General features: G+C 56.2%; 2 protein-coding genes across 3 annotated transcripts; one reads left to right on the top strand and one right to left on the bottom strand.

Moving 5' to 3' along the window:
- Positions 1–1,829: 1,829 nt before the first annotated feature.
- On the bottom strand, positions 1,830–5,011 carry LOC106884716 (chemokine-like receptor 1). The gene is made up of 2 exons (XM_014936247.1): positions 4,581–5,011; positions 1,830–4,160 (listed from the first exon to the last, which is right to left on the bottom strand). The coding sequence occupies exon 2, from the start codon at positions 4,064–4,066 to the stop codon at positions 2,981–2,983; it is 1,086 nt and encodes a 361-aa protein (XP_014791733.1). The 5' UTR covers positions 4,067–4,160; positions 4,581–5,011; the 3' UTR covers positions 1,830–2,980.
- Positions 5,012–5,328: 317 nt separating this feature from the next.
- On the top strand, positions 5,329–12,199 carry SHMT1 (serine hydroxymethyltransferase 1 (soluble)). 2 transcript variants are annotated; one of them, XM_014936355.1, is made up of 12 exons: positions 5,329–5,406; positions 6,863–6,987; positions 7,545–7,690; positions 8,009–8,124; positions 8,213–8,373; positions 8,542–8,623; positions 8,870–9,082; positions 9,358–9,474; positions 9,832–9,954; positions 10,278–10,394; positions 10,580–10,690; positions 11,226–12,198. In XM_014936355.1, the coding sequence occupies exons 2-12, from the start codon at positions 6,886–6,888 to the stop codon at positions 11,393–11,395; spliced, it is 1,458 nt and encodes a 485-aa protein (XP_014791841.1). In that variant the 5' UTR covers positions 5,329–5,406; positions 6,863–6,885; the 3' UTR covers positions 11,396–12,198. The 2 variants fall into 2 exon arrangements, with proteins under 2 accessions (XP_014791841.1, XP_014791842.1); XM_014936356.1 differs by having other exon boundaries at positions 5,355–5,410; positions 11,226–12,199.
- Positions 12,200–12,727: the final 528 nt, after the last annotated feature.

Raw genomic sequence — 12,727 nt, 5'->3', positions numbered from 1 at the left:
GATTTATCTTGGAACTGGTCCCTTGGCAGCCTGACCCCCTGTTGATGTCAGCATGGTTTCTTGTTGCAGAAAGACTAAGGACCAGACCCAGGATGACAGACCCATCTCTATCTCAAGCTCATCTTTTAACACAGCAGTGGCCATTACCATTGATAAAACATTCGCTTCCCCCTTTTTTTTCTCCCAACAGTATTTTGACAAGAGTTCTCAGGAATGGCTGTCTGAAAGCTTTCTCAGCCCCTTCCCCATCATGCAGGAAGACATTCAGCTTTGTAAAGACACCCTGTAAAGGTGTGTAATAACACGCCACTTCGAATGGAAGCAACTTCTGGGTGGGATATTGCAAGAGAGAGGGAGGGAGAGAGAGAGAGAGAGAAGCTTTTTCTTGGGTCTGGAGTTGAATGGTGTTAACTGGTGAACCAGAGCTGCTGTGCAAGAGGCGTGCTGGGCTTGGCTGGGATGTCAGGGAGGAGGTGGTGCTCTGTGGGTTAGTTACCTACTGGTATTCCAGTGGTAGTTCCTTAGGTCACCCAGACACTCTGCTTCACTTAAATTATGTTATCCCATGGCAATCCTGTACCCACCTTGGATGTCCAAATGACCCAGAAAATTGCTTTCCTTCCTACCACAAACCAGGTCAAGACTTCAAATCCTGACCTTCAAGGGGGCTGGTGTGAGGAGAGGAGCACGACAGGAGTCCAAGGCCTTGGTCCAACACTCTGGAAGACTCTTGTCACAAGTGGGCTCTGCAAACAGATAAGGAAAACCAGAAAGAGCAAACGCCGGTCTGCGCAACCTTGACACTGCAATCGATGTCATAGTTTACCACCAGGAGCAAGCAAACAGCCCCGGCGTTGCGTGCTGCACAGCAAACATTGCAGCTTTGTCTGGGTGACAGGCAGCAATCTGTGGCAAAGGGTAAATCTCTCTGTTCGCTCATGCTTGACATATGGACAGTCTCGTTACATTCCCTGTTCTCGGCGGGTTTATGCACGGATTTAAGGTTAAGTACATGCACGCCTGTAGGATCACGACCTTCACTTAATATCGCGTGACCCAGCAGACCCATAATTAATCCCTAACGTGTTCAAGTGACAGCTCTCGCTTGGTGGTGTCATCCGTGCAGAATAGTGAGGTGCATGTAAATTCGTACGTTCAGGCTGGGAGTTAGAGATTTTCCAGCCATCGGAGCAGTGAGGCTCCAAGGCAGGTTTCTGGCAGGATGAACGGGATAAATGGTAGCTCAGGCCATTTTGCAGGGAGACTGGGCAGGAGAGGGAGGTGTGATACTCACCTGCTCGCTCAGCTGCCTAGGATGGGCTGGGAATGACAGCACCTCAACGCTGCTGTTCCCTTTTACGTGACCAACATTTTCTACTTATGAAAATTAAAGTGGTTCAGAGGTTGATCAAGCCTGAGAAGACACCCCCCACCATCTTCATCCTGGGCAGTTTGCACATGTGAAACTTGACCAGACGCAGTTCAGCCCCACTTGCTCTTCTTTCTGCTCCAAACGACTGGTTTTCAAATTACCAAAAGGTCTGAAACCCAACCAGAACTTTGGTCTAGCAGTCAGGTCCACAGGGACAGAGTGCCCCAGGCAAATCCTCACACCCAGGTCAAGTCCCGTGTACTTCAATCATCAGAGTAGCTGCTAACGCCAGTGGTTCATTTCCAAATTCTGGGTATGTAGTCTTTTTATCTAGTTGTCCTTTTACCAAAGATGAGCATGTTTGGTCAGGTGTTGGATCAACAAGTGTTTTATCACACAGGCAGCACAACAGGCTGGGTATGTTTTACATAAGTTTATTGAGATTTAATATTCATTCACCAACAGTACAAAATTTCAGATCTCCACTAATTAAGGGCCAGAAACACGTCAAACATGACCACAGACAAGCCTTGCTCAGAGACAGTTATGCTGTACATCAAACCCGAGTAACTGGAGCACAACCAATAATTTGTCCTGCCACATATCTGGGGAGGGAAAAGATGAGTGTCCTACCAGTTATTACACACCCTACAAAAATACATACAGCCATTTCATTTAACCCTATTTCTTTAAAAGACGCACGTGTAAGAGTGCCTCTGGGGGGATCCCACTGCACGTTCAAGCTGCTTTTTGTAAATTATTTTCTCCTTAAGCTTTAGGATCCCATGCATCAGACTGGAGTGATCCATGGGAAAGGATCTTTGTTTTCTTTACTGATTTAATTACAAGGGAGTTATGGTATAGCTCTCCCCTCCCTCCCTTTCTCCTCTGGACAGCCAAAATGCTGGCACTGCTGTACTCCTCCAGCACAGCCATACACCTCTGGCACAGCTGTACTCTGCTAGTGCAGCTCCACCTGATTTTGCTCCCTGGTGGAAGCCCAGCAAAGATGAGTTGCCAGGAAAGTCTGGCAAGGGCAGGGAAGAAATTCTCCCCTTGGCTCGCCACGTGCAAATGCACTGCAGGTGAACCCAACGGAGATGCAAACAGGATTTGTCCCCAGATGCCTCCCCAGAGCATGTACAAGGTGACCCTGGGCTGGGCAGCAGCATGGAGAACATCTGAGAGCTCCCTCCTTGGGAGGCAGGAGGAAAGTAAAGGGAGCTCTGCCAGCGGAGTCACAAACCCAGCAAATTTTATAAAGGGTCACCTGTTAAAATCTGGAAGCTGTAACAGCTCAGCAGTGCCCAGGCAGGTCACCCTCTCAGCCCATCCAGCCAGTGGGACATTTTGCCAGGTATGATGGACCATAGGAGATGGAAAAGCTACAGGGAAACAAGGCAGCCAAGGAAGGGGCATAAGGAGCAAAACATACTTTGACTTTCCCACTCCGCTGCAGCTCCAGACGGATGTTTAATTTCCATAGTATATTAAGTCATTGTAGGTTTGAGATACCTCCAAAAGGTCAAATCACACTTCGTTAGCACAACCCTTTGTAGCCCGGGAAGTTGCAGAGAAAAGAACTGCCCCCTCCACACCAGGACCCACTCAGATCCTTGGGACCTCTGCTTCCGAAGCAGACCTGGACTTTCTCCTGCTGGTCAGGCTGCCCAGGACCGACTCCTCGCTGAAGGCCCCTTCGAAGGTCGAGAGGATGGACTGGCGAAACTTCTCCTTGAAATCCGGCCCCACAAATACGTACAGGATGGGGTTGATGCAGCTGTTGAAGAAAGCGAGGCTGGAAACCAAGGGGATCCCTATGTAAAGGGCCATTTTCATCTCATGACTGGTAGAGTTTTTGGATATTTCCAGCAAGGAGAAGACATGATAGGGGAAGTAACAGAGGAAAAAAGAGACTGTGACAGCAATGATGATTCTGTATGGTTTGGCAGAGCTGGCTAACTGCCTCCTCTTCAGCTTGACAGCAACGATGCTGTAGCAGATGAGAATCACGGTGAAAGGGATGAGGAACCCGCATAAGAATCGCGTTATGATCATCGCTTTGTGCCGCATCCTCCACAGCCTCCGCGTTGCCTCGGAGGTGTAGTCATCGGAGAGTGCAAAATTATTATAGCAGCTGGTGACATTCCTGGAACTGACCACAGTGTCCCGAAAGACAAAGTACGGGGAGCTGAGGAGAAGAGCCAGGACCCACGTCCCCAGTGCGATCCTGGTCGCCAGCTCCGGACTCCTGCGGTTGTGAGACCAGACGGGAAAGGCCACAGAAACGCAGCGGTCCATGCTGATGACCGTCAGGAGGAAGACACTGGCAAACATGTTGAGGAACGCCATGGTGCTGTTCAGCTTGCACAGGAGCTTCCCAAACGGCCAGTGGAAGCCCAGGGCGGTGTAGGCGATGCTGAGGGGCAGGAAAAAGGTGAAGATGAAGTCAGCAATGGCGAGGTTGAGGAACCAGATGGAGTTGACCGTCTTCTTCATCTTGAAGCCTGCAATCCAGATGACGAGGCCGTTCCCTGTCACCCCCAGCAAACAGGCGATGCTGTACACCACCATGGAGAGGACGTGCATGCTCTTCTGGAGGCCAGAGTAGAGGTCATGGGCAGTGTTGTTCTCAGGCTGCACGGTGGGGAAGCTGGTGGAGAAGGGCCAGGAGGAAGAAGAGACACTCTCCATCACCAGCAAGCCGGAGTCTTCAAATCCTAACACCAGACCTCGCTGTGATCTGCAGCTCCTGCGGCTCAGGGGAGGTGAAAATCTTTGCTAGCAGCTGGATGCAAAATGTGGATGCAAAGCCAGATGATATAAATTAATATACAATTAATATAAAGTCCTTCTCCTACAGCATCTGCACGTCACAGAAACCACCGCAACCAGGGAAACCACCCCAGGTTTTGCTGCTGGTGTGGGCACCATCAGAACATCACCTCCCTGACCAGCCTGCAACAGCCACCCGAGGTGGACCAGCAGCAGAACCAGGGGAACCCAGCTCCAACTGCTGTGATGAGTCCTCTTCGGATGACCGGCCACACGTTAAGATAAGCCAAAACCATCCAAAACCGATAAAGATTAAGTTAAAAGACTGTTCGACAAGTACCTTCCAGGGATGAGCGGTGCCCGAGGTGTGTCCTGGTGTAACCCTCAGCCCGTTACCCACCACCCCCTCACCCCCAGTGCCAGCAGGACTCACCGCCGGCAGGACTCTCCCTCGCCGCTCTGCCCGACCCCTCGGAGAGACGCTGCTCTTCTCCGGTGAGTGACTCAACGCCGCCTCGTCCCATTTTCCCCTTGGCTCGGGATCACGAGGAATTTAGTGGGATCCCTTATTCCCTAATCTTGTTCCTTAATTTGCAGGGCGTCGATTTAACCCCTGAGGCCCCGGCGGTCGCCCTGCCGCTGCCTGGCATGCCTGCTCCCCTGGAGACATGGCTCCAGCCACCCAAGGAGGGGACGGGAAGCGCTTCCTTCCCGCTGCAGGGTGGCCGGGGGGGGCTCCTGTCCTCCCGAGGGAATCCCCCCGTGGATGGTGGGAGCTGGGGACACCCCAGGGCTGGGGGCGAGGGCAGGACAGGCAGCGGGGTGACAGCAGGGTGATGGCAGAGGAGGGGTGACGGCAGCATGGTGACAGCAGAGGAGGGGTGACGACAGAGGCGGGGGGTGACGGCAGAGGGGTGACGACAAAGAAGGGGTGACGACGGAGGAGGGGTGACGACAAAGACGGGGTGATGGCAGCGGAGCCCCCGCCCACCCTCCCCGGGCCAAGGTCACCCGCGCCCCGCTCGCCACGTGCCGCCAGCGCCGCCGGCCCCGCCCCGGCGCGGGCCAATAGGAGCGCGGGGAGGGGGAAGAGCACGGCGCTGATTGGATCGAGCGCTGGGAGAGTGGTTCCCCGCCGCCAGCTTAGCCAGGCGCTGATTGGGCGGTGCGCGGAGGGGCGTGTCTGAGCGGTCTATGCTAGGCGCGCGGGCTCCCGCGCGGTGGCGGAGCGGGATCAGGAGCGGGACTCGGCGCGGAGGGTGGGTACGGGCCGTGCGGGTCCGGGGCGGGGGGGCCGGGCAGGCAGCGCTGTTCCCCACCACCGGTGTCAGGGCAGGGGGGAGCGCGACAGCGGGATATCTCAGGGATGCGGAAGGCAATGGAGTCGGGATATGCGTGTGTGTGTGTATGTGTGCGTGTGTGTATGTGTGCAGAGCTGGGATATGGGTGTGAGGGGGCCGGTGTGCAAAGCCAGGTGGGGATGGAGCCTCAGGACTGGGGTTCATCCCTGCAGCAGGTGAACTGCCAGGTTGTCCCACCACAAGGGTGGAAATGAGAGTCTCATCTTGGGTGGGGAACAGGGTGCTCTCTCCCCCCTGGCCCTTCCGTGGGTCTGTCAAAGCTCTGGGTGCGAGTACCGCTGCCACCCACGCTGGGGGGACACGCTGGACCCAGCTGTCCTGCCCAAAACCAGAGCACTGCACCCTGCCCTTTCCCTATCCCAGTCCAGTTTTCCTGCCAGTGGGGATTCCCTCCAGCCAGTGAGGTCCCGGGCTCGGGGAGGAGAGCAGCGGGGTGTCCCTGCTCAGCAAAGGCAGCAGGCAGCAGGCCTGCACTGAATGGACTTCAGCATCTTGGCACAAGCAAACCAAGTGCGATTGCTTAATAACCTGCTCACGGCCCTTTGCTGGCCTTGCAGGGTTAATGGGTAAAAAGATGCTTTGTTTTCAGCCAAGACAGAAGCTGGGCTGTCACGCCTGCCCAGGAGCTTGTGCTCTGCATTATAATGCAAGCAGCAGTTGCATGGATGGGGCTGGATGGCTGCTGCCTGGGCTTCACACATGCCATGGAGTCAAGCTGAGGCAAAACTGCTGCCTCTCGGTGCCCGGCTCCACAAGCCATGCTTGCTTCAATTAGGGTTTGGGGCAGGACTCTGACCTGCTGGTACTTTGCCCTTATGGCTACGCACCTCATGGCCATGCACAAGGGAAAGCAGCCGAGAGGTCTAAGCTTGGTGGTGTGTACAACTCGCATTAAAATTGAGATCTTGTGGGTACGAGCACTTCACAGAAATTAAACAGCAGTTTTAATAAGACACCCTTGTGTCCATGAGGGCATTTGCTAGCATCTCCTAGAAGCATAAGACTTACGGATATATGGGAGCAAGAAGGAAAGACGTGCTCATGTTGCTGATGCAGTCTGGTCCATGTGCAGGTTCACCACATCCAAGTATCTGCCAGGCACTGCAGAGCTGGGTCAGGGGAGCCCAGGCAGGGCGGTGATGGGAGACTGTCAGAAATGATCAAAGCACTGTAATTAATGAACTGGTCTTAATCAGTGGGGAAAACCTGAGAGCTGTTGGTATTTTCCTCACCTCGTGGGCCCCAGTCCGTGGCTGGTCCCTGTTTCCAGGGAAGACATGGGATAGGAGCAGGCAGGGTGCAGGGAGGCACCCAGCCCCACTGCCATCCCCCAAACTCCCTTCTCTGCTGGCAGGTGACTTTGGACACAGCAGGAGGATGGCAAACTCAGTGCAAGGTGATGGGACCCTCCCCAGCGTGGAGCTCTGGGCCTCCCACAACAAGATGGTAATGGAGCCTCTCGACAGCAACGACCCGGAGGTGAGAGCCCCTTCCTGGCCCCAGCCCAGCAGCTACTTTGTTCATCTCCCGGGGAGCTGTGGGGATGCTGACCTCCTTGAGCTAGGGATGTGGCAGGGAGATGGCCCAAGGCTGAGCCTGTGAGGTCCATCCATCCTCCATGCCCTCTCTGCCTGCAGCAAGAGGTGGAGAGGGAGGGCATCTTCCAACCGTGTGCCCATAACATGGTCATAACTTTGCATCTATTGCTCATACCCCTCTGCTGGAAGCTGTAATGCCCACACCAGAGCAGCTGGCCCATGAGGGCACATGGCAGTTGCTCTTGACTCCAACCCAAATGACAGCTGAGTTATCTGGAAGCTTTCTGACAAGTAGAAACCCAAAACCTGTGACTAGACATGAACATATGAACAGTTTGGGATCAGCTGCACGAAGAAGAGATCTCTCTCCCTTCTCCACCACCTTTCCAGACCCCTATCTGTGCCCTGTCCCCTCTGAGGGTGCATCCCCTACCATAGAGCATCCACGTCTCCATGCAGAACTGGCATGGGTGAAGCTGTTTCTCTTCTCTCCCAAAGGTGTACAGCATCATCAAGAAGGAGAAGCAGCGGCAGAAGCTGGGGCTGGAGTTAATTGCATCGGAGAACTTTGCGAGCCGAGCAGTCCTGGAAGCCCTGGGATCCTGCATGAACAACAAATACTCTGAGGGCTACCCAGGACAGAGGTACGGGGCAGGTGCTGAGTCCTGCCCAACCTTGCAGGGAAGGGGGAGGAACCACCCACGCTGCCAGACCTCACCTCTGGAGAGGAAGCAATGTCCTGGTGCTGGCAGCCAAGCTCCTCCAGGGCAGGATCTGACCTTCTCAGCTTCTATCCTTGGCCACCTATGGGACAACCTCAGCAGGGTCACGTCTGCTGCAGCTGCTGTCCTGGTGGCTGCCACAAACATGGCATCACCCCAGTTTCTCCTCAGCTTGGTCACAGGGACTGTTCTCTGAGTAATGAGTTTGGTTTTAACCCCTGCCCTGTCCTTTACCGGCAGGTACTACGGTGGGACGGAGTTTGTGGATGAACTGGAAAGGCTGTGCCAGAAGCGAGCCCTGCAGGCCTACCGGCTCGACCCCCAGAAGTGGGGCGTCAACGTCCAGCCCTACTCAGGTAACAGGGTGCTCAGGAGATCCAAGCCATCTGCCTGGCCTCTCTGCATCCCAGCACCCGTAACCGGCCCGGTGTGCTCTCGCTGCAGGGTCTCCCGCAAACTTTGCGGTGTACACAGCCCTGGTGGAGCCCCATGGCAGGATCATGGGGCTGGACCTGCCTGACGGGGGCCACCTCACCCATGGATTCATGACGGACAAGAAGAAGATCTCTGCCACCTCTGTCTTCTTTGAGTCCATGCCCTACAAGGTAGAGAGCTGCTCCAGCCAGAGCCACGATGTGGTCCTCATACATCTTGGTGCCTTTTAAAGTTAAAAGCACCAGCAATCAGACTTGTGGCACCCTTAACTGAAGGATGGCACTGCGGCTGATCTTCACCCATGCCAAGGTGGCTGAATCCTCCTCTTCCTCTCCCAGGTCAACCCCAAGACCGGTTACATTGACTATGACCAGCTGGAGGAGAACGCCCGCCTCTTCCACCCCAAGCTGATCATAGCAGGTAAGGATCAAACCCCTACCATCCTCCCTGGGTTGGGGTGGCTCCCTGAAGCCAGTAGCACCCTGGGAAGCCCATGGACACCCATGGATGCTGCAGTGCCAGGAGGGAGACCTCAAACACATCCACACTGGCAAAGCTCGTGTGCTGTCCCCAGCTGGGCTGTCCCCATCACAGGGCTGGACCTGGGTCTGTCCCAAGGTCCTTAAGCATCTGCTCCTGTCCCCTCCACGTGCCATCTCCCTGCAGGTGTCAGCTGCTACTCGCGCAACCTGGACTATGCCCGCATGCGGAAGATCGCCGACGCCAACGGTGCCTACCTCATGGCTGACATGGCCCACATCAGCGGGCTGGTGGCTGCCGGCGTGGTGCCCTCCCCCTTCGACCACTGCGACGTCGTCTCCACCACCACCCACAAGACCTTGAGGGGCTGCAGGGCTGGCATGATCTTCTACCGCAAAGGTGCCTGACTTAGCCAGGGAGCCAGGAGAAACAATCTCCCCAGGATGGGGGGCTGCCAGTTAAAGCTCCTTCCTGCTCTAGCTGGGAAGGAGGGAGGGCAGGAAGGTTTGGGACCTCCTGGGAGCATCTGGAGAACTTCCCAGGGCCAACTGTGGCCCAGATTTGAAGAGGAACAACCACCATCCTTGTTCTGAGAGGCCAGGGTCTGAAAGCAGCTTGTGGGAGAAAAGAGGCTGAAGCTGCCTCGTGAGTGACCCTGCCCTTCCCTCCCACAGGCACCCGCAGCGTGGACCCCAAAACGGGAAAGGAAACACTGTACAACCTGGAGAGCCTCATCAACCAGGCGGTCTTCCCCGGGCTGCAGGGAGGCCCACACAACCACGCCATCGCAGGTACATGTCCAGGCTGGTCGCCAGCTCCAGGATGGCAGAGGGAGCCAGCAAAGGTGTTCTGGCTGGGGCTGACCCCCAGAAGCAGTGAAGGGGGCTCCAGGTGCCACAAGGGTCTTGCAGCCTCAAGATAACACGGCAAAGAGCAGCTGGCTTGATCCAGCACTGCTCGAGGAGCAACCAGGCTTGTCCCATCCTGCCTTCTGGCTCATGGCACTGTCACCAGCCTGGTTAGGGGAAGGGACTGTCTGTCAGTTTGCTCAGCTTCCAGGATGACTTCTGCTGGTGGTGCCACGCATCCCCACCAGTTCTCCTGGTGGGAACCCCCAGAAACTCACCCCTCTCTGCCTTCCTCCCCAGGGATCGCCGTGGCGCTGCGGCAGGCCATGACGCCCGAGTTCAAGGCCTACCAGCAGCAGGTGGTGGCGAACTGCAAGGCGCTCTCGACGGCGCTGATGGAGCTGGGCTACGACATCGTCACTGGTGAGGACAGGTCTTGGCTGTGGGAAGGGGCTGATCCCTGGGGCCCCACGAGGGCAGCAAGGGCAGGGCTCTGCCACCACCGTTCCTCAGGACATCCGCAAAACTATTTTGAGGCAGCCCTCCCCTCCCGATGGCAGGTCCCCTTCTGCACCCAAAACTAGGGATAGGCCCCGGGGCAATCCCAAGCCTGATGGCAGGTCCCCTTCTGCACCCAAAACTAAGGATAGGCTCTGGGGCAATCCCAAGCCTTTTTTGCTGAAGTCCTGTGCAGGAGCAGCATTTACCCCGATCCCACGTCCTCCACCAAACCCTTCTCTTCACAGGGGGCTCTGACAACCACCTGATTCTCCTGGACCTGCGCAGCAGAGGCACGGACGGTGGCAGGGCTGAGAGAGTGCTGGAGATCTGCTCCATCGCCTGCAACAAGAACACGTGCCCCGGTGAGAGATCCCACAAGCTCTGCTGTGTCCTGCCCCCACGTGCTGGGGATCTCCTATGGCCTGTGCTGAGCTTCCTGCAGGGTTCCCAGCTCCTGGTCCACCCTGAGGACTGGGAACCACACCAAGTTGCCACAGGTGGCAGTTTCGATACCTGGTTTGGTCATGCCTGTCTTCTTCTGGTGCAGGTGATGTCAGTGCCCTGCGCCCCAGCGGCCTGCGGTTCGGGACGCCGGCTCTCACCTCCCGTGGCTTCCGACAGGACGACTTCCGCATGGTGGCTCGGTACATCCACAGAGGTGAGGCCCAAGGGGGTGCGTGTGGGGCCCAGTCTCAGCTCCAGCAGCAGCCCTGGAGCCAAGGCAGCCCCTCTGGTTGAGGAGACACAATCTGGGATGCTTCCCCAGCAGCTGGCGAGGGAGCACACACACAAACACACACACACACAAAGTGAGGACGAAGTGCCCCACCTGCACATCTGTGTGGGGGAGAGGACATCTTGGCCACAGCTGGGACCAGCCAAACCCTCCCCACTGCACTAGCAGCAGGTTGAAGGCCTGGATTAAAGCCCAGCCTAGTTCCAGTTGTCCTTAGAGGTCCCACACTGGTTTCCTGGGACAGCAAGCCCCTCGCAGCCCTGCTCCTACCCTCCTGCGTCTCGGGGAGCAGCCCCAGCGCTGCTGGGGGGTGCTGCAGGGATAAACCCACGGTGCAGCCTCGCAGGCTCCCTGGGGCAGGGCTGGAGAGGTGCAGGATGCAGCAGCTGCCCGCTGCGGGCACAGATGGAGGTGCTGCAGCCACCAGGGCTGACCAAGACATCTCCCATCCTGGCAGGGATCGAGCTGACGCTGCGGGTGCAGAAGGACATGAGCCCCAAGGCCACGCTGAAGGAATTCAAGGAGAAACTGGAGGAAGACAAGTACCGTGGGGAGCTGAAGGCCCTGAAGGAAGAAGTGGAAGCCTTCGCAGCGACCTTCCCGCTCCCCGGGCTGCCTGTCCTGTAAGGGGAGGTGCTTGTGCCCGCTCCAGGAGCCATGAAGTACCCAGGATCGTGGCACACTCGCATCTCCAGCCCAAGACCAACACCCCAGTGCCTTCTCCCAGCACCTCCCCACTGGCCCTGGCTCCGGTGCTCACCTCTTACCTCTCCCTTCCCATCTGGGGCACAGGACCCCCCAAGCACACCCCCTCCGGGAGGAAACCAGCCCCTTCACCACTCAGTGTCACAACTGGGACCGAGCACCAGGGAACCCTCAGCCTCACAGCCAGCCTGGGGTTTGATCCAGCTCTGGCTGTGGGAGCAGCAGATAAGGGTTAGGCAGCCCTGCCCACTGTCACCCCAACACCCCCTCACACAGCACTGGGGGGGGACCTGGAGGTCCCACCTGCCATGAGCCACCCCCTGGGGCCAGGCGCGCTGTGCTTGGCTCCACAAGAGACTTCACAGCTGATAAAAGCCTCCCTGGATTCTGCCTCAAAAATTTCCTTTTTGTGCCTTCCAGCCTCCGCAGGCTTTGACAAGGCCCAGCCTTGTCCCAAACCCACAGAGAACAGCCCCCCCGGGATCGCCATCCCGTCCTATCCAGCCTCTCTGGAATTTTCTCAGACCTCTGAGTACAAAGCTTAGGTAGAACCATTTTTTAATAAGCACGGTAAAATTAAGAATTTAACCACAATGTATGACAAGAATTATAAGCTTTAAAAAATACAACCGTTTTTTTTTTTTTTTTTTGTATTTCAAAAATATCTGAACCCAAATAAATAATTTTTTTTTTTTTTTTTAAAAGTACATTTCTCAAGACTAGTCATTTGGTGTTAACATCTGTTAAACTCTTGTGCAGTTAACACTTACGGCACGACACTTAAGACATGCTTCTGGGGTTTCTCCCGGTCACACTCGCCCTAACTACTGACGCAAGCATTCGGCACGCACAGGCACACACACGGAACTCAACATGCAGTAATAGGATACAGTGCTTTAAAATAAGATGAGAATCCATCGCAGCCTCCTCGCAGCCCTCAGAGGCAGCTCTGAGCCCAGCCCCGTGCCGGTGGCCAGCGGGGCCGGGTACCCTGTGTTTCTGCCTTCCAGTTAAAACGTGTCTCGGGGACCGGTGGGTTTGTCACCCCTTCCAGTATGGGGGTACTGGTGGCTCTGGTGTTGTGCTCCTGGGAGCTCCAGCTCGGGCAGCTCGCCGCGTTTCCAACCCCACTTTGGAGCTTTCTCACTGCGCTGCCACAAGCCCCAGCTCCTGCCCAGCTCTCCGAGATGCTGAACTGGCACCGTTGCCACCAACCTGGGGGGCTCAGCGTCCCCCACGCTCAGTGAAAACCAA

The sequence above is a fragment of the Calidris pugnax genome, unplaced genomic scaffold (genome assembly GCF_001431845.1).
Source record: "Calidris pugnax isolate Ruff unplaced genomic scaffold, ASM143184v1 scaffold17, whole genome shotgun sequence".
Lineage (NCBI taxonomy): Eukaryota > Metazoa > Chordata > Aves > Charadriiformes > Scolopacidae > Calidris > Calidris pugnax.
Note: the sequence above shows the minus strand (reverse complement) of the source record. Positions and strands in the feature narration are given on the sequence as shown.

Coding starts and splice junctions, on each gene's coding strand:
- LOC106884716 (XM_014936247.1), bottom strand. CDS start 4,066: ATGGAGAGTGTCTCTTCTTCCTCCTGGCCCTTCTCCACCAGCTTCCCC.
- SHMT1 (XM_014936356.1), top strand. CDS start 6,886: ATGGCAAACTCAGTGCAAGGTGATGGGACCCTCCCCAGCGTGGAGCTC. Junction 7,691..8,008: donor GAGGGCTACCCAGGACAGAG/GTACGGGGCAGG, acceptor CTTTACCGGCAG/GTACTACGGTGGGACGGAGT. Junction 8,624..8,869: donor CCCCAAGCTGATCATAGCAG/GTAAGGATCAAA, acceptor ATCTCCCTGCAG/GTGTCAGCTGCTACTCGCGC.